Source organism: Pseudonaja textilis, chromosome 4, assembly GCF_049901715.1.
Source record: "Pseudonaja textilis isolate UNSWEBS1 chromosome 4, rPseTex1.2, whole genome shotgun sequence".
Taxonomy (NCBI): Eukaryota; Metazoa; Chordata; class Lepidosauria; order Squamata; family Elapidae; genus Pseudonaja; species Pseudonaja textilis.
In genome coordinates, this window is record NC_141993.1 from 64146251 (window position 1) to 64166565 (window position 20315).

The following is a 20315-nucleotide window of genomic DNA, read 5'->3' on the forward strand; positions in this document are numbered from 1 at the left end:
TATATAAAACCATATTAATTAACAGCAGACAATCTCTCAGCAGAATACACTCAGCTACCATCCTGACCAGATGCTCTACCATCCTTATCTTCATGGCTCTATGAAGGGATCACGTATAACGTGTTCCACCAGGATTTGTGTTTTGTGTTAAGGTTTTATTCATAATTAAAGGATTTCCTGTTTTTTTTTCTTAATCCAGTTAAAGGACCTATATTCACCATTCCTGTCAAAAACATTCTTGCAGTAGAAAAACTTGACGAGGGTGCATTTAACAGGAAAAATGTAAGTAACTGAAATAACTGTCAAGCATGGGAAATTCTAAAATATCACATAAAAGTGACAGCTGTAATGCTAGGATACAAAGCTCTATTCAAATTCTTGTTACATGTATTGAAAAAGTGGTATGTTGATTTTGAACTACAAGGAATCCTCATGCTACAAATACTATAGAGTCCAAAATTGTAAGGTGAAACAGTTGTTAAGTGGTTTTACCCCATTTTACAACTTTCTTGCCACAGTTGTTAAGTAAATCATCACAGTTGTTAAATTAGTAATGTGGTTAGGGTTAGAGTCAATTTAATGTCAGGGTTTCCAAGTAACATTCATAGCAAACAAAACTCCAAGGCAGGTAGATTAATCAAAGAATAAGTTTATTGGATATGTCATATTGGCACAGGCTGTTGGAAATATTTCCATGGTTTTCACCTAATTAAAAGTAAAACTTTATTACTTTCCCAAACCAACCAGTCATATAGCCCAATCAGGTTACAGTTCAGTTGCTAGGCGACATCAGTCCCCTCCTTCCAAACGACTGTAGGAATGTCCTTGGTTACCAAGAGAAAGTATTTTGTTTGGACTATACTACCCCAACTATCTTTATTCCCACGTCCCTATCCCTCAACTCCAGTGTGTCAGCAGCACTGAAGTCTCAATGGCCTCAGTCAGGCCAGCTTCAGGTTTGATAATAAAGTTTAATGATCCAGTTAAAAACATAAAACTATATCACAATATAATGAGAACTACAACATTTGAAGATGCATTATAACCAACACAGAACTTAGCCACACTAGTACTGATAATGCTAGGGTTAGAATTGGAAAATAGAAATTTTATGCAATAGAGTTTGGTTCATTCTGAATACATTACAGGAGAAGTGAAATAAATGAATTCCACATATTAGAAATTGCAATGCAGCAATATGTGGACAGTGGTTTTGATCTTCTCTGGTTCCCAAAAGCAAACTTATTCAAATAAGGGCAGTTTGGAATATTTGTTCAATAGAAGCACTAATGGTATTACATTATGTTATGCACAGACAAAGTCTTTCCACAACCAGAAAACATAAGTGTATTCCATTTAAAATTTAATGTTTTGGCTTTAAAAAGATTTTAAAAGTGGCAAGAGCTAACTCTCCACCATTAGAGAAAAAGAACATCTAATGGCAGGAAAAAATTATAATGCTGCCCGAGAGGCATAATTATGGTCTTTTAATGATCCTTTGATGTTGAAGACCACTACAAGGTATTTAAAGATGTCAACCTGTTCAATCTAAAAATCTGGGTAAATTTGCATATTAATGGGGCTTTTATGGGGTCCAAAAAGATACAACTATAAAATACTTCATTAGAGGCTGGTGGTTTTCAATGTAGGATGATTTAATGAAAAATAAATCATCCTACATTGAAAACCACCAGCCTCTAATGAAGTATTTTATAGTTGTATCTTTTTGGACCCCAACACAAGGAGAATGGGTGGTACTAAAAAGATAAATTTAGTAATAATCCTCTAATTCCTCAATGCCTGACTCCTATTTGTCATACCTATTAATTCACGTTTGACAGAGTTTTCTTCCCTACATCTCTTCTTTATGTCCCAAATGTGCTGTTTCAGGAGGCAACTGGATTTTCTTGTTTTTTCTTTGAAGATGTTTCACTTCTTATCCAAGAAGCTTCTTCAGCTCTGACAGGATAGTGGGGAATAGAAGGATTTATATTCCTTGCAGACAGCTAGTCATTTGCATCAGTGGTGGGTTTCAAAAAATTTTATTATCAGTTCTGTGGGCGTGGCTTATTTGGTGGGCGTGGCTTGTGGTCATGTGACTGGGAGTGGCTTAGTGGTCATGTGACTGGGTGGGTGTGGCTTGGTAGTCATGTGACTAGGTGGGTACGGCCAACGCAGTGTCACTCACGTCAAGGGAAGCCTTGCCCGGCCCTTCCCCTCCCAGCCATTCCTTGTCATACCCAGCCTCAACTTACCTATAGTTCTGTAGAAATGTTGTTCACCTTTTATTTGACACTCCAGGCACTTTACTCACAAGGGGAAAGCAATACTTCTAGCGTCCATGAAAAATCCAGCCTTGGAGCAGTTTTGGAACTTAACAGACCGCTCCTCTGCCGACAGTCATGTGTTTTCAAGTAGCTGCTTGAAAATGCATGGCTAGGGTGGAGGAGCAGTCCTCCTTTAAACTGCTCCAAGCCTGTATTCCTCGTGGGCGCTGGCTATCTGCAAATGCATGTCTGTTAACTTGCAAAACTGCTCCAAGGCTGGATTCCCCCCAAAGCACCTCCGTGGATGGTGGCAGTGGCAGCAGCATCTACCCTCCCTCCCAAAGACCTCCAGCAGCCGTGGCGGGGCCGTGGAGCAACCCCCCCCAACTCCAGCCCTATCAAAGCACCTCCGCGGATGGCGGCAGTGGCAGCAGCATCCTCCCTCCCTCCCAAAGACCTCTGTGGAGCACCCACACACACACTCCAGCACTCCCAAAGCACCTCCGCAGATGGCGGCAGCAGTATCCACCCTGCCTCCCAAATACCTCTGGCAGCCGCGGCGGGGCTGTGGAGCACCCTCACGCTCCAGCCCTCCCAAAGCACACTTCCACAGAGGGCGGCAACTGCAGCAGCAGCATCCACCTCCCACCCAAAGACCTCCAGTGGCTGCTTGCTTTCTTGCGGGAGTGCAGGGCAGAGTGGGTGGATGTCTCAGCTGGGGCTGCACATGCGGTGCACAATTTTCAGCAACCCTGACTGGGACATCCTCCCGCCCTTGTTGTGCCATGGCCACCATGTAGTTGGGAAAAGCACTGCTTGGGATGGATCCACATTGGCTTAGCCAGCAAGCCGAGCCCAGGGATGGTAGGGAAGGCCTGGAAAAGTGTGGGGATGGGAGGGAAGGCCCAGAAAAGTCTGGGACAGTGGGGGAGGGACTAGCACGACTCGCAGGCTTATCTGTGAGCAGGAAGATCAGGGCTGCTCAGTTGAGGCACAGGCACCATGTGGGAAGGCTTGAATGGCAAGCCACGAGGACCCAGGAGGGGAGGAATTACTGGGCAGGGCGAGTGGCGGGCGGGTGGGCGTAGCAAGCAAGTGAGCATCAGGCAGGTGGGGCAAGCAAGCAAGCGAGCGAAGACTGGGTGACCGGGACAGGGGCGTGACCAGCCAGATGTTGCTACCGGTTTGGCGACCCACGCCAAATTCTTGCTACCGATTCACTCGATCCGGTGCAAACCAGCTGAATATCACCTCTATTTGCATCCTTTTAGAGGGTTGTTGAAGCACTTTGAGGTTTATCTGTGTCCTCAGGAGCACCAGGTGACCCTAAGGACACAAATAAACCTCTTAAGTGCTTCAGTGACCCTCTAAAGATGCAAATGACCAGCTGTCTGCATTTCCCACTATTCCCACTATCCTGTTAGAGCTGAAAAAATGAGAAAGTCCAGTTGCCTCCCGAAAAAGCACCTTTGGGACAATCATGAGCTGGATGACTGAGAATCTCTACAGATTTCTTTTTTATTGTACTAGAACAATTAGAGATAATTTACTTGCTCTCCTCCTTTTTTCCTCCGCCTTAGGATATCCTCAGGTGTCTGATGTTAATCATGGATAAAATTAGGTAGTCTTATCAGCCTAGAAGCAAAAATGTGGATCATAAATTCCCTCCTTTTCTGAGTAAAATGGAAGTCAGTGCATTAACCAGTATCTGTTACACCAAAGCAGCCGTTTGGATAAGCATCCAGTCTTCTGTTTTCAAAGTTTTTAAATATTACACAAACAAATCAGCTCTTTTTTTCTCCTCTAAATAAATTGCTGATTGGTTGAATGGAGCTGTTTTCTTTTTCAGATGTTTCAAGTGATACATGTTGAGAAACCACTCTATGTGCAGGCAAATAATTGTGTGGAGGCTAGTGAGTGGATAGAAGCTCTCTGTAGAGTGAGCAGATGCAACCCAAAGCGATTGAACATCTATCACCCATCTGCTTTTTTGAATGGAAATTGGCTATGCTGTAAAGCCACATCAGAAAACACAGTGGGCTGTATGCCATGTACTGCGTAAGTAACATCTACAAAAAAAATAACACATGCATGTTTTGGAATAGAAATAATTTTGCTTACAATATATTGCTGTAACTTACGTTGCCTTCCTAATGATCAAAGGGAGATTCATATCAGAATTACACATGTGCTTGAGATTAACAAATGAACATTATTAGATTTGAAAACATATTAATATTTATGGCAACTTGTCATCAATTCCGATTATGAAACAACATAGATTATTATTCTGATTATGAAGCAACATAGAATCTATAATAAATGAATGTACACTGCTCAAAAAAATAAAGGGAATACTTAAACAACACAATGTAGCTCCAAGTCAATCACACTTCTGTGAAATCAAACTGTCCACTTAGGTAGCAACACTGATTGACAATCAATTTCACATGCTGTTGTGCAAATGGAATAGACAACAGGGAGAAAGCATAGGCAGTTAGCAAGACATCCCCAATAAAGGAGTGGTTCTGCAGGTGGTGACCACAGACCACTTCTCAGTTCCTATGCTTTCTGGCTGATTGAATGCTGGCGATGCTTTCACTCTAGTGGTAGCATGAGACGGAGCCTACAACCCACACAAATGGCTCAGGTAGTGCAACTCATCCAGGATGGCACATCAGTGTGAGCCATGGCAAGAAGGTTTGCTATGTCTGTCAGCGTAGTGCCCAGAGCATGGAGGCGCTACCAGGAGACAGGCCAGTACATCAGGAGACGTGGAGGAGGCCGTAGGAGGGCAACAACCCAGCATCAGGACCGCTACCTCCGCTTTTGTGCAAGGAGGGACAGGAGGAGCATGCTCAGTCGTAGGGAGGTCATACAGGCACATGGAGGCCACACACACTATTGAGCCTCATTTTGACTTGTTTTAAGGACATTACATCAAAGTTGGATCAGCCTGTAGTGTTTTTTTCCACTTTAATTTTCAGTGTAACTCCAAATCCAGACCACCATGGGTTGCTAAATTTGATTTCCATTGATAATTTTTGTGTGATTTTGTTGTCAGCACATTCAACTATGTAATGAACAAAGAATTTAATAAGAATATTTCATTCATTCAGATCTAGGATATCTTGTTTTTGTGTTCCCTTTATTTTTTTGAGCAGTGTATTTAAGTTGCTATTTGGAAATGATTTTTTTTTCTTTGCAACCTCAGTATATATCATTACAGTGCCCTTTTTTTCCCTTCCTTCATCCTTCCCTCCCTTCACCACTTCTTCCTAGGACATAGGGTATCTCACAATAAAATCCACCATAAACATACTATACTATTGCTATAGAAAAGCAATAAAAGTTTATAACTATGAAGTAAAAAAAAATTATATGGCATCCATAATACATATATTGATAGAAGCAAGGAGGGAGATATACTGAATGAATTTAGCATAAATTAGATTTAGCAATATTTTTCAGTTCAAGCTTTTGTTATTTGGGATTGATATTTCTTACTCTCTGCTTTATATCCTGTTGCTAACTCAAAGCAATAATCTGATGGCATATGTGCCTAGCTTTCAATCTTTTTTTAAAAAAAATTTAAAAACCTTCATTAAACATTAAAAAAGAATATATACAAAAAACAATACAACTCGTTAAAATGCAAAATAGTATCAAAAACATAAACATTACAAATTATTTAGATGGTGCTTACATCATTATTATTCCAATACATATTTCATATTTCTGATTATTCTCATACATTTATCTTTTTTAGACTGTTCCTTATTTATTTGTTCACTTATTTCTGTCATTTATCCATTTGTACCAGTTTTTCCACACTTTATAGTACTTTGAGTCTTCCTTTTCCTTTAATTTTAGAGTAAGTTTATCCATTTCAGCGCAATCATAGATTTTTTGGATTATTAAGACATAAGACATAAGAATTTATTTGTCATTACACTCGCAAGTGGGTGCAACGAAATGAGGTGCTCTTCCACAAGTAAAACTGGACAACACCATTGAAAGAAAAATAAAATTAAACACAACAGACCATACAATAATCTCTATACAATTTAAAATGTAAATACCCCATTACTCTCAGCCATTAAATTCCACAAAATCTTATGACTCTGCATTCAAACTCAAAACTGCACTTGGATAAAAACTGTTCTTAAATCTAGTCGTCCTTGTTCTTAATACCCTGAATCTCCTTCTCGATGGTAATAGTTCAAAGAGCTGATGTCCCGGATGAGAGGAGTCATTCAATATATTAAATATCTTCCTCTTACATCTATTCCTATACCGTTCTTCCAAAGAGGGGAGTGAGCAGCCAATGATGTTTTGGGCCATCTTAATCACCCTCTGAATTGCCTTTTTCTCTGCCACTGTGCAGCTCGAGAACCATACACAGCGACAGTAGGATAATATACTCTCAATTGAACTCCGATAGAAGGTAGTCAGTAGACTCTCAGCCAGTCGTTGTTTCCTAAGAATCCTTAGTAAATACAACCGTTGTTGTGCCTTCTTAATTAAAGCAGCGGTGTTTGCACTCCAGGTCAGGTCATTTGTAATGATGGTCCCGAGATACTTACATTCAACCACCTGTTCCACACAAACTCCCTCTATATACAGTGGCTGAATGTCTGCTCTTTTTTTCCTATAGTCCACTATAACCTCCTTGGTCTTCTTAATGTTAAATATAAGATTATTATTTTTGCACCAGTGGGATAGCTGTAATACCTCATCCCGATATGCAGACACATCATCCCCAGAAATAAGTCCTACAAGCGTAGTATCGTCTGCAAATTTTATTATCTTATTGTTGGGATGTTTATTTGTGCAATCAGATGAATAAATGGAGAACAGTAGTGGACTAAGGACACAACCTTGCGGAGTGCCAATGCTAAGTGTCTTGACAGTAGAAATATAATCATTCAGTTTAACTCTTTGTGGATGATTTGTTAAAAAATCCAATATTCATAAACAAATAGAATCTGGAAAATCTAGATCTTTGAGCTTGGCTATTAATCTGTGCGGTATGATGGTATTGAAAGCAGAACTAAAATCTGCGAACAACATTCTTACATAATTCCCGGTGTTTCCAAATGGGATAAGGCCATGTGAAGCACAGTAATAATTGCATCCTCGGTTGATCTATTTTCTTTGTAAGCAAACTGAAGCCCATCAAAGGAATCAGGAAGGCAGGAGATAATATAATTTCGAACTAGCTTCTCAAAGCACTTCATTAAGATAGAAGTTAGTGCCACCGCCTATAGTCGCTAGGACCATTTGTGGGCAACTTTTTAGGCAGTGGAACGATGGTGGAAGCCTTGAGACACACAGGAACCACACTTTGTGTCAAGGATCGATTAAAAATTTCAGTCCACACCCCAGCTAGCTGATCAGCACAATCTTTTACCACACGACCAGGAATTGAGTCGGGCCCAGCTGACTTTCTGGAATTAACCGCCTTCATTGTCTGCCTCACATCCTGCTCCTTCACAATGAAGGGGAGGCTCTGCTGAGTAAATGATGGCAAAGGGACAGTTTCAGTTTGATGGATCTCAGATCGAGCAAAAAAATTGTTCAACTCCTCAACCACCGCCGCACTACCATCCAAAGAGACCTTTTTTTTTATTAAACTCTCTGTTGGCAAGAAGTCCCCTTTCCAACATTGTACAAGCACCAGTCTTGCTGCAGTGACTATGTACGAGATTAAATGTTTTATCTCCTTTGTGTAGTTTCCTTTTATTATCCCCAATAAAAAGATTTCTGGTTTGAGTTCTTTTTGGAGGATTGTAATTTCTTTTATCCATGTTCATATTTTTATCCAGTATTTCTTAATTTTCAGGCAAAGCCACCAGATGTGGAAAAAAGTGCCCTGTGTCTGCTTACATTTCCAACAGGCTTAAACTGTGGTATATTTTAGCTAATGTCGAGGGGGCAAGATACCATCGATAACTCATTTTGTACTGATTCTCTTTATATACTGCCGATTTTGTTATCTTATAATTCTTTTTCCAAATTCTTTCCCAGTCCTCCAAATCAATATTATGCCCCACATTCCTTGCCCATACTATCATTGGGCCTTTCACTAATTTCTTTGCCAAATCAAATACCAATAAATAACGATAAAACTTCGAAATTAATTTCTCTTCTGTGCCCCCAATGAGTTTATCTAATCGATTTGGTTCTAATTCAATTCCATACTCCTCCTGATCTTTTTTATATCTTGTTTTTATCTGGAGATATGGCCACCAATCTATATTCAAGCCTTGGTCTCTATAAGTTCTTGATGTGTTTTTAATACTCCTTGGAGATCTAAAGATTCATATAGCTAACTATTTTTCCGATTTCCAATGCATTGGGGTGTGTCAATGCCTCCATGGTGGATACCCATCCTGGAATTTTTATGTAGTGTTTATTTTTAATTTCTCTCTCTATTCGGATAGCAAAGGCTCAGAACGAACAAAGACTTGCAACAAAAGTCAAAGATAATAAAAAAAAGTTTCTTCCAACATATAAATAACAAGAAAAAAATCAAGGAAACAGTCGGTCCACTAAAGAGAGAAGATGGCAAGGAAGTAACAGGCAACAGAGAGAAAGCAGAACTGCTTAACTCATTCTTTGCATCTGTCTTCACGCAAAAAGAAACTATAGCTCAACCCACCAAAAACACAACTGTAAAAGACAGACCAGAAATAAAAGTTGAAATAAGCAAAAAAATAATAAGAGAACAACTGTCTGATCTTGATGAAAACAAATCTCCGGGGCTTGATGGATTACATCCCAGAGTTTTAAAGGAGCTGGCAGAGGTCATCTCAGAACCACTGCACCATATCTTTCAAAAATCCTGGAGCACCGGGGAACTACCAGAGGACTGGAAAAGAGCTGATGTGGTTCCCATCTTCAAAAAAGAAAAAAAAAACAGACCCAGGAAACTATAGACCAATCAGCCTAACATCAATACCCAGGAAGATACTGGGAAAGATAACAAAAAAACAGATCTGCCAACATCTAGAAACAAGTAAAGTAATAACTAGCAGTCAGCACGGGTTTGTTAAAAACAGATCATGCCAAACCAATCTTATTTCATTCTTCAACACAGTGACTAAATTAGTAGACCAGCAAAATACTGTGGACATAATATATTTAGATTTCAGCAAGGCATTCGATAAAGTAGACCACAACCTGCTTCTTAGTAAGCTAGAAAAAAGTGGGATAGATAGCACCACCACTAGATGGATTCGCAACTGGCTGGCAAACCATACTCAATGAGTAGTCCTTAATGGGTCTAAGTCTGCATGGAGGGAAGTAAGCAGTGGGGTGCCACAAGGTTCCATCTTAGGCCCAGTACTCTTCAATATCTTCATTAATGACTTAGATGAGGGAATAGAAGGGGAACTTACCGTATTTGCAGATGATACTAAGCTGACAGGAATAGCTAACACCCAAGAAGATAGGCTCAAGATCCAGATGGATCTTGACAGGCTAGAACACTGGGCCATATCTAATAAAATGAAATTCAATATAGAGAAAAGTAAAGTCCTACACTTAGGCAAGAAAAACCAAAAGTACACATATAGACTGGGTGAAACTAGGCTCAATAGCAGTAACTGTGAGAGGGATCTTGGAGTCTTAGTGGACAACCAGCTAAATATGAGCCAGCAGTGTGCAGCAGCAGCCAAAAAAGCTAATGCAATCCTAAATTGTATTAACAGAGGGATAGAATCAAGATCAAGGGAAGTACTAATAAATACCACTCTATAAAGCCTTAGTAAGAGCACACCTAGAGTACTGCATCCATTTTGGTCACCACATAAAAAAGATGTTGAGGCTCTAGAAAAAGTACAGAGAAGAGCAACCAGGATGATTAGGGGACTGGAAGCTAAAACGTATACAATGAGTAGTTACAGGAACTGGGCTTGGCTAGTCTAGTAAAGAGAAGGACCAGGGGAGACATGATAGTGGTCTTCCAATATTTGAGGGGCTGCCACAGGGAGGAAGGGGTCAAGCTATTTTTTAAAGCTGTAGGCCAGACAAGGAATAATGGATGGAAACTGAAGAAGGAAAGATTTAACCTGGAAATAAGGAAAAACTTTCTGCCAGTGAGAACAACCAATGGAACAGCTTGCCCTCGGAAGTTGTGGAAGCGCCATCAGTTGAGATTTTCAAGAAGAGATTGGACTGCCATTTGCCAGAAATGGTGTAGGGTCTCCCAATTGGGTGTGGGGGTTGGACTTGATGCCTACAAGATCCCTTCCAACTCTGATTATCTGTATCTGTATCTCTATTGTATTAATGAGTCTCTCACTATATGTCTGGAAGTAAGCTTGAGTCTTACTTCCTGGATTCCACATGAAGGGATGCCATCCCGCTTGTAAACTGTGCCCCTCTAAAATTAAAGTTCTTTTATTTCTTAAATTGGCCCAATCTTTGATCCATGTTAAAACTGCTGTTTTATAATATGTTTCCTAGGCAGGGAGTCCAAATCCACCTCTGCTCTTATTGTCCTGCAGTGAACTAATTTAATCCTTGCTCTTTTACCTGCCCAAACAAATCTTGTTGTCATTTTGTTTAAATCGCCCAAAACCCTTTTTATCCAATTTTACTGGGATCGTTTGAAAGAGATGAAGTGATCTTGGTAAGATATTCATTTTAACGACCACGATCCTCCCTAACAAAGATAGTTGTATTTTCTCCCACTTTTCTAGGTCTTTCTTTATTTGTTGCACCAAGTTTATGCAATTGTACTCTTTTATTGTTGAGCATCTTGCTGTAAACGAAATGCCTAAATACTTCACTTTTTTTGCAATTTGTAGTCCTATTTCTTCCACTAATTTCTTTTTCTGATTATCCATTAAATTTTTCATTATCAATTTAGTTTTATCTTTATTAATTGTTAGACCAGCTACTTCCCCAAATTTCTCTATTTCCTGTATTAATTTTGATCCTGATTCTATTGGTTCTTTCATAAAGAAACAAGGTCATCAGCAAATGCTTGAGCCTTATATTCTTTTTTAATCTTTAAACCTTTTATTTCCTGATTTGATTTAATTCTTACCAACAAAATTTCTAGTGTCAAGATAAAGAGCAGAGGTGAAAGTGGGCATCCCTGCCGTACTCCTTTCCTTATTTCAAATATGTTTGTAGACTCCCCGTTAATTAATATATGTGCTTTAGGAACCAAGTAGATTGAGCCTATCATTTTTTCGAATCTGTCTCCAAATTTCAAATTTTTTATTTGCTGAATCATAAATTGCCAGTTTACTCTGTCAAAAGCCTTTTGGGCATCCAGAAAAACTAGCACAGCCTGTTTTCCTGGATGAGCCTCATAATACTCCAGTACATTGATTACTGTTCTTATTTGTTTTTTATTTGTCTTGTTGGTAAAAAGCCATTTTGTGCATTTTACTATTCAATATTTTTTTCATTCTTTCTGCCATGATATTCATGTGTGGTATCTGTGCCTTCCTTCACTATTAGGGCAATATAAGCTTCTCCCCACAATTCTGGTAACCTTGCTTCCATTAATACTTCATTGCAAATTTCCAAAATTATTGGATCAATTAATTCTCCTGTGCTTTTATAGATTTCCCCTGGCAATCCATCTGTTCCTGGCGTTTTATTATTTTTATTGTTTTTTTAAGGGATAGCCTCCCTTAATTCTTTTATTGTGATATCTCTATTTAACCTTACCCTATCCTCTTCTATTAGTACTGGCATGGTCTCCCCGTTTAAGTAGTGAGTATTTTTTTCCTCTGTAGTATCCTCTTGTTTATAGAGTTCTTTAAAGAACTCTTATACAATCTTTGTTTTCTTTTCCATATTATATTGTAAATTTCCCTCTTTTTCCTGTAGTTGCTGAATCCTTGTTTTTTCTTTTCTTAATCTATAAGCAAGCCACCTCCCCAGCTTGTTGGCATGCTCAAAGATTTCTGTTAGTTTATATAGATTATAAAGTTCAGAGGTGCAGTTCTTTAAATCTTACTGTAGGACTAAAGAAACTGACAGTCAGCTGTTTGTGTCTTCAAAATGGCAGTCTTATTAAACTTGCATTGTCACTCTCCAGCAACTTCCTTTCTCCTCGGTTCTTTCTTCTTCTGCCGTTGGAGCACCAAATGCTAAGGGAAGAAATTTCAGCACGTTTATTCCAGTCACACCATTCTCTCTCCATCCAGCAGAGCACTTTCAGTTTCTTCTAGTCTGGTCTCGTCTCTTCCTTTCTGTGTCTCTGCCTCTGGTCTCGTATTTTGCCCTCCTCCTGATCTGCTCTTCCTTTTGTTTTTCTGCCTGTTACCACTCAGAGCTGTCAAAGTCATTTCAATGCTGCTCTTCGCACCTCCTCACCATTGATCATAAAATCCAGACTTGAAAATTTCTTCTACTCCCACTGCTTTTACTGCACCATTCACACTCTCCACTTCCTTCTTTTGTATTGTGGGACGTCAAGCCTCTGATTCAGCCATGAAAGCTGGCCTCTTCAGCGTCGGGATTGAAGGTCTCTTCCTAGCGCGGCGGGGGAATCACACCTCCCCATGTCGCCTCCAAAGCTTCCTTTCTTTCTTGCTGGTCCCCCCAGAACCGAACCTCGCCTCTGTTTCCCTGTGCTGCTCCGACTTCACATCACCACCGGAAGCTTTCAATCTTATTCCTACTAAAAAGAGAGTTGGTTGATTGATGCTTGCTTAGTGAGCATTTCTCTGCCTGAAGCAGTTACAGAATAGAGAGTTAAATTTAATATTTTTCTTATTTTTAACCCTAATGTTATATTGGCTGTTTCAATTAATTCTGGTAGGCTACATATTAAGCTTTCCTACCTATCATGATTCAGCTGTAAGTATAAATGATCTAGAACAGTGATAGCTAACCTTTTTGGGCTCCCGTGCCGAAAACTGCAAGTGCGCACATTCCCATGCCAACACCCAGAAGGCAATGTGTGCATACCCCTGCGCATGAGCATGCACGTGTTTCTTCCACACTTCCCGTGCATGCGCCAGATACCCAACAATCAGCTGGCGGGCAGGCGGCTCACGCGCACTTCCGGCATGCGTGCCACAGGTTCGCTATCACAGATCTAGAAGTTTTGCACATCTGCATTACTTGTTTTCTCTTTATTTGTATATGCATAATATATAACTAGTGAATCTCCTTTAAAAATAACTTTTTGTAAAATTTTGTATTTCTAACTTAAGGGGTGTACCTGCTGACGTTCAGATAGAAATAGATGGAGATAGAGAAACAGAGAGAATCTACTCACTCTTCGCAATCAGTATGACAAAACTCCAAAAAATGCAAGGTATGAAAGACTCATAACACAATCAGTTTTGTAATATTAATAGCTATTAGCTATTGTCCTAATTGGTAATCCCATATCCATTCTAGATAATTTTCAAAAGTTGGCTCAAATCAAAACTCATGTTGGACAAAAATGATAGATTGCCAGGCTTTACCCAGCTATTCTTCCTCAGACCCCAGCACTACAATACCCTATACCCATTTGGGAGTCCCTGATCCTTGGGGGCTTTTTTAAAAGGATGCCAAGCTTCATTATGTACAGAGGAGAATGCAAAAGTTGGCTTCTAGTAGGCTCTTTCCTGCCTTTGCTTGCATTCTATATATTGTAAACACAGCTGCTTCTTCCAAGTATAAAATAAAGAAAAACTGTGATTAAATTCCATTATTTGTTTTCAGTTGTAGTGCATTAAGGAAGTATTCAGATCCCCTTCACTTTTGTCAATTTTGTTACACTGCAACTTATTCTACAGTCATTGAAATTCATTTTTTTCCTCATTAAACTATAGACAGTACCCCATAATGACAAAGTAAAAACAGAATTTTAGAAATGTCTGTAAATTTATTAAAAAGAAAAAACTGAAATATCATTGGCATAAGTTCAGACCCTTCACTCAGTACTTTCTTGAAGCATCTTTGGCAGCAATTAAAGCCTTGAGTCTTTTTAAGTATGATGCAAGAAGCTTTGTACACCTGGATTGGAGGATTTTCTGCCATTCCTCCTTGCAAATCTTCTCAAGCTCAGGTTGAATGATGACCATCAGTGAACAGCCATTTTCAGATCCCTCCAGAGATATTCATCAGGGTTCATGTTAGGGCCCTGGCTGGGCCACTCTAGGACATTCACAGAGTTTTCCCTAAGTCACTCCTATGTTTTCTTGGCTGTGTGCTTAGGATCGTTGTCATGTTGGAAAGTGAGCCTTCAACCCAGTCTGAGGTCCTGAGCACTGTGGAACAGGTTTTCATTGAGAATGTCCCTGTACTTTGCTTCAGTCAGCTTTCCCTAAACCCTCACCAGTCTCCCAGTTCCTACTGCTAAAAAACACACACACAGTACAATGCTGCCACCACCATGCTTCAGGGTTGGGGTGATATTGGGCAGTGCCTGGTTTCTTCCAGGCATAAAACATTTAGAATTTAAGGCCAAACAGTTCGATCTTGGTTTCATCAGACCAAAGAATCTTGTCTGGAGAGCTAGTCCTTCGGGTATTATTATGTTGTTGTTGTTTTTTTGCAAACTCCAAGCAGGCTTTCGTGTGTTTTGTACTGAGGAAAGGCTTCCATCTAGCCACCCTGCCATAAAGGCAACATCAGTGGAGGTGCAGTGCTTGGAAGAGTCTTGGTTGTGACAAACTTCTTCCCTTTGAGAATTAGGGAGCCACTGTGCTCTTAGGAACCTTCAGTGCAGCAGAAATTTTATTGTAGCTTTCCCCAGATCCTGTCTGAGCTCTAAAGGCAGTTCCTTTGGCTTTTGCTCTGCTACACTATGCATTGTCAGCTGTGATGCCTTCCTTAGAGAGTTGTGTGCCCAATCAATTTAATTTATTAAAGGTTGGCTCCAATCGAGGTGTAGAAACATATCAGCAACAATCAGGAGAAATATGAGGCACCAGAACTAAATTTCAGTAGCCTAGCTGGATAAAACTTGATTCCCAAATAATGAACATCAAATATAATCATTCCCTGATCGTTGCAAAGGGTCTGAATACTTATGCCAATGTGATATTTCAGTTTTTTCTTTTTAATAAATTTACAGACATTTCTAAACTTCTATTTTCATTTTGTCATGATGGGATACGGAGTGTAGATTAATGAAAAAAAAATGAATTTTAACAACTGGAATTAGACTGTGGCATAACAAAATTGACAAAAATGAAGGGGTCTGAATACTTAGTGAATGCACTGTATTCAAGATGTGGTTCTCAAAGTGTACATCTCAATTACTGTATATGTGTTAGTAAGTAAATTCTACATTTAATAAGCTAATACGTGGAAGGGAAAAATCTCTGTTGAAGCTGAATCTCCATTACATCCAGATAAATTTTCATTTGAGCTTATCCATCCAACTGTAGCAATAGTGGAAGAGATGTCTGTGACTTTAAAGGCTCAAGTAGAACTAAGTCAAAAGCATTCCCAGAGTAACAAATACGGAATTGTAGAACTAGGGAGTGATTGTATTTTATGTTCGTTATTTGGGAACCAAGTTTTATCCAGTTGGGCTACTGCTTCTTTTATTGTATGCTGGAGGTTAGTTTTTATGCATTATATATAAGGTCCATTAAATCAAGAAATCATGTGACTCAGCGCCATCTCCTGGATATTTAGGCTTGATAGAATTTACAGATTTATGAAAGAAGAATATAATATCGATCCTTTTGATCCTTTTACATTTTTTCATGGAAGAGTTTTTACTTATCAGTCCAGATAACAATTTAAATTGCTTTTATTTACACTGATGAATTAGTGAATTAATATGAAACGGTATTCTGTTATGCCCCCAAAATACCTTTCTTCATTATTTTAATTAATCACATTTATGGCAAAACCTATGTTGAAGATATAGAAACTTTGTTTCTTGAACATTTAAAGCTTCATAATACTTTAATATATTATTTCTAGAGGCTTGTGGAAGTATAGCAGTCTACCAAGGTCCACAGAAAGAGCCAGATGATTATTCTAATTTCAAAATTGAGGACTCAGTAGCAACTTTTCAAACTCTTCAGCAAATAATATCAATTGTAGAACAATTGGACATACATCATGATAAGTATCGGGAAAAAAGATCATCTAGTGCTAAATATGGCAGTGAGTAAGTATTGTAGGTAATTCTACCATTACAACAAGCTTGTCCTTTAACAAACTGCTTCTGTATGTTAATGTAATTCTGTGACCACATAGTCATCTAATATATTATGTGTTGTTCAAGATAACTACCAAGATAAATCATGACAATAGGTTTTGGTTGTGAAAGATAGTTCAAGTAAATGTTAACATATTATTTACTGTATCTTTAACAAGGATGAATTGCAATCAGTTCAAATTTGGGGGCAGGTGATTAGAAATCAAGCAAGAGGATTTTGTCCTGTCCTTTACAACATATTAGAAGATGTAATTTGGGAAGAAAGTAAATTCTGAAGCAGAGTGACAGATTTGCCACAATAAAATGAGAATATATTACAACTAAATGCATTCCATGTCAATCCCCAACTATTTTTAATTGAATTTGACTAGTTTGGGGGATACAATGTGTTTAGAATTTGGAATTATCTCTGAGGGCAGATAGGCAGTTAAGACCACATCCTTCATTCTGCAAATCTTAATACAGTAAAACCTTGATTTAACGGACTAATTGGGAGAGGAAGTGTTCAGTATTTCCAACTATTAAATATGAAAATACATTATTTGTACTTGTTTTTTCCTTTCCAAAAGGAAGGTCATTATTCAAATTATATAAACTGCATCTGGTTTTGTAAAATTAAGGTGGTACTGAATTAAATTTTGATTCCTCATCCAGAGTATGTACTGTAGAATGCAGAAGTTTTCTTTTATTTGTGGCAGATATCCAGGTGGATTTAAGTCTGCTCAGTGGGATCAGTAAAATTGAAATTTTATTGTTGTCAGAAAACACAGCATTAATTGTAAGTGAAAAATAATGTTTAACTTGTTGTTTCTAACAAATAGTTACATACGGTTCTTTTTTTCTTTTGTAGAGAAAATCCAATTGTTGGAAAAATTTCTTAACCAAAGGCACTTTCAATAGAGATGGATTTTGAAAGAAAGGATTTGGAATAATTTTCACTCTTTAATAACAGACTGCTTTTGGGATCATTCAGTGAATTTAAGAATATACATTTCTTACAATTAGCTGTATTCACAAGCTTATTTAATATTTAACAGTGGAAAGAACAAATGTGGAATCAGATTTCTGCAGGGATAAGGGAAAACATACTCATATTGTTTAAAGAACTTAACATACAAAAATGTAAGTAAACAAGGTATCTAAAGCTGGGAAGATCTTCTAAAAAAAATAAGCTTTCTACGGAAGAAAACAGCTACCACCTTCAGTTGGGATTTTATCTGCCAGGATAATCATCAGCTTCTGTGACTATCACTATTATCTGGACAAAGAAATTCTGACAGGCGGCAAACGAATTTGAAGCTTTACATTCAGCGCACAGTCACTTTTAAAACTTCCTTTCTTAATTTACAGTATAAATGTTTTTTTTTTTAAAGGAACAAAATGATGGTACTTTTTCAAAATGTGCATTGACAATTAGCAAAGTTATGTTATTTAAGCGGTGTCACTGAAACAGGACAAGTCAGGGAATCTATATGTCTTGTTTACAATTGGAGTGAATAGTGAAAGATACCATGTGGAACCATTGTGTTTTTCTTTTTGAAATAACACAGTATTAGTATTTTTAGTGATTGGGTTAGGGAGGAGGAGAACCTATGCTGTTCAGATAATACTGTAGCTGAATACCATGTGGCATATCATTAGTAATACTTCTTTTAAAAAATGCCTAAAGGTACAGTGAACATTGCCATACCCAATTGTAACTAGCTCTTTTTGAAAGTCACTCCAAGCACTTTACAATATCTGGTTATCCCCAGATTATAATTCTAGATACTTTATAGTATCTAATCATTATGATCAGTTGAATGATCACTATTGTGGCTTAAAACCATACTTTTATTAAATTTTATATCTAGGATATTTTTTACTTGCCAAGTAAAGTTTTGAACTAAGCTTAACTTTTAGAAACTCTTAATCTTGCCTTGTTGTATTTGTACCTGATAAAAAGACTGCTATATAATAAATATGAGCAAACTAATATTTGGGAGAAGAAAAGGCTAAGTTTTTAAAATCAGTATTATATGAAGTTATCAGAAATCAAGCTTAACTCAAAAGAGACTTTACCTTTTCTTTATTGAATGTGGTACTACAGAAAACTCACCTTGGGAGAATTTATTAAGCACTATAAAAATCAGTGTATTTCCACTGAAGTAACATTCATGATTATCTGTTTATTGGGTCTCCTTATCTTTTAATACTCTTGGTTTACTATTATTATTTGCCACCACTCATAGGACTGCTTTCATTGTCTAATAGAAATATAAAATAAGGACATTTAAAAAATAAAACTGGCTTAAATACTACATGATTGTAATGGTATTATGCTAGCAAAATAAGAGAGCTTGCCATTTAAATAAATAGTCTAATCCTAAGACTGAACTAACCTAAATTAATTGCACCTAAATAGAACTTCTTTTCTCTCAATAACTAGTATCCATGCCTTATCACTAAATGTTTTTGATACTTTTGTTTGAGGCATAGGTACAAATACTTATTAAAACAAACGAGCTCCCTGAATATATAAATCTTATCAGCGCAGATTGTGCATAAAATGTAAGGGAAACTGTAATAATTTAGTGACAGAATGAATGACACAGATCGCATAACACAATCATTACCACAAATTATACCTGGTAAATGCAAAGCAAAATGCAAGTGTGATGTGGAGTTGAAGCCTGGGTGTCTTTTATGCAAAATACCTAGAAAAATATGCTTCCATTCCCTTATTAAATTATATTTCCAAAGTTGATATACAAATTTCAACAGCAAAGCAACTAAACAACAAAAAGTGCATTTTAAAAAACATGCACATATATGGCCATCCCAGTTGATTACTGCTAAATATATTTCAACAATAATAATTTTTCCCCTTGCAAAATAGGTCTACCATTTATAAACTTGTACAGCTCTATTTGCCCAACTAATTTGACCTGCCAACTACGTACCATTCAAAAAGTTATCAGGTAAACCCAACAACAAAACTAAATTTCAAACCCTCTTTTAATATATTCTTGTATTTCACATGCAGAAAGTACACAACAGCTTCTAATCTACCATAAACTACTGCAGTCATTATCTCTGATCTGCAGTCTTTGACTGATTCTTTTCCTTAAAATTATAAGCATTAAAATATGCTTTCATTCCTATGCCTATAATCATACATAAGATTTAATACATACAGAAATTGCAAATTATGTTTTAGTATAAGAAAAAAGTGTAAATATCAATGATATATATAATTTAAACACAGAGATAATCTGAGTTTAAAAAAGAAAGTGGATCCTTGACAAAATATTACATTTTCTCAAATACCTCTGAATCTTATGAGTGGAAGGAAAAATCAGAGATTCACCCACAGAAATTCTCCATGTCCAAAACCAGGCTTCCCTTTTAGACTCAGATAGGAAACAGCCATGAGTCCGCTGAAAATATTCTGGAATTGTAACTATCAGTCCAAGAACTATTTTATACCTGTTTACAGTGTTTGGCAGTAAGAAAAACATCATTTCCTTCCTGGATTATACCAAATCAATAGGGTATAAGTAAATGTGAATTCCTCCACCCTGAATTACTCCTATAACACCGATTTAAGATTATTGAAATATTTATACAATAGAAATGAAAGCTTTATTTTGTTCTGAAAAATCTAGCATTTGAATAATAAACAGAAATAATTTACAATCTTTGGAACTTCATTTTGTGTCTCTGTTTAACGGGATTTTTTAATTAGATATTTCTGTGTAATTGTCATACAGGAATATTGTGTACAGAAACTCAACCAGCCAGCTGCTAAATATTTTTTTCACTTCAAATAGCTAATATGCTGTTGGTTATTAGTGTATGGGAGAGGCTAGGTTGACTTCCCCACTAAGTATTTATATAGAAATGTTCATATACAGTAT

The 20315-nt window shown here is 37.6% G+C and overlaps 1 protein-coding gene across 2 annotated transcripts in view; it reads left to right on the forward strand.

Annotated features, from left to right (window-relative positions):
• RASA2 (RAS p21 protein activator 2) overlaps window positions 1-20092 on the forward strand; it is a 53973-nt gene extending 33881 nt beyond the window's left edge. For both annotated transcript variants that reach the window (XM_026701553.2, XM_087933270.1), the window contains 5 exons: window positions 200-282; window positions 4117-4325; window positions 13457-13560; window positions 16176-16365; window positions 17267-20092. In XM_026701553.2, coding sequence (XP_026557338.1) covers window positions 200-282; window positions 4117-4325; window positions 13457-13560; window positions 16176-16365; window positions 17267-17297 — 617 coding nt within the window. In that variant the 3' untranslated portion in view covers window positions 17298-20092. The remainder of the gene's footprint in view (window positions 1-199; window positions 283-4116; window positions 4326-13456; window positions 13561-16175; window positions 16366-17266) is intronic.
• Window positions 20093-20315: the final 223 nt, after the last annotated feature.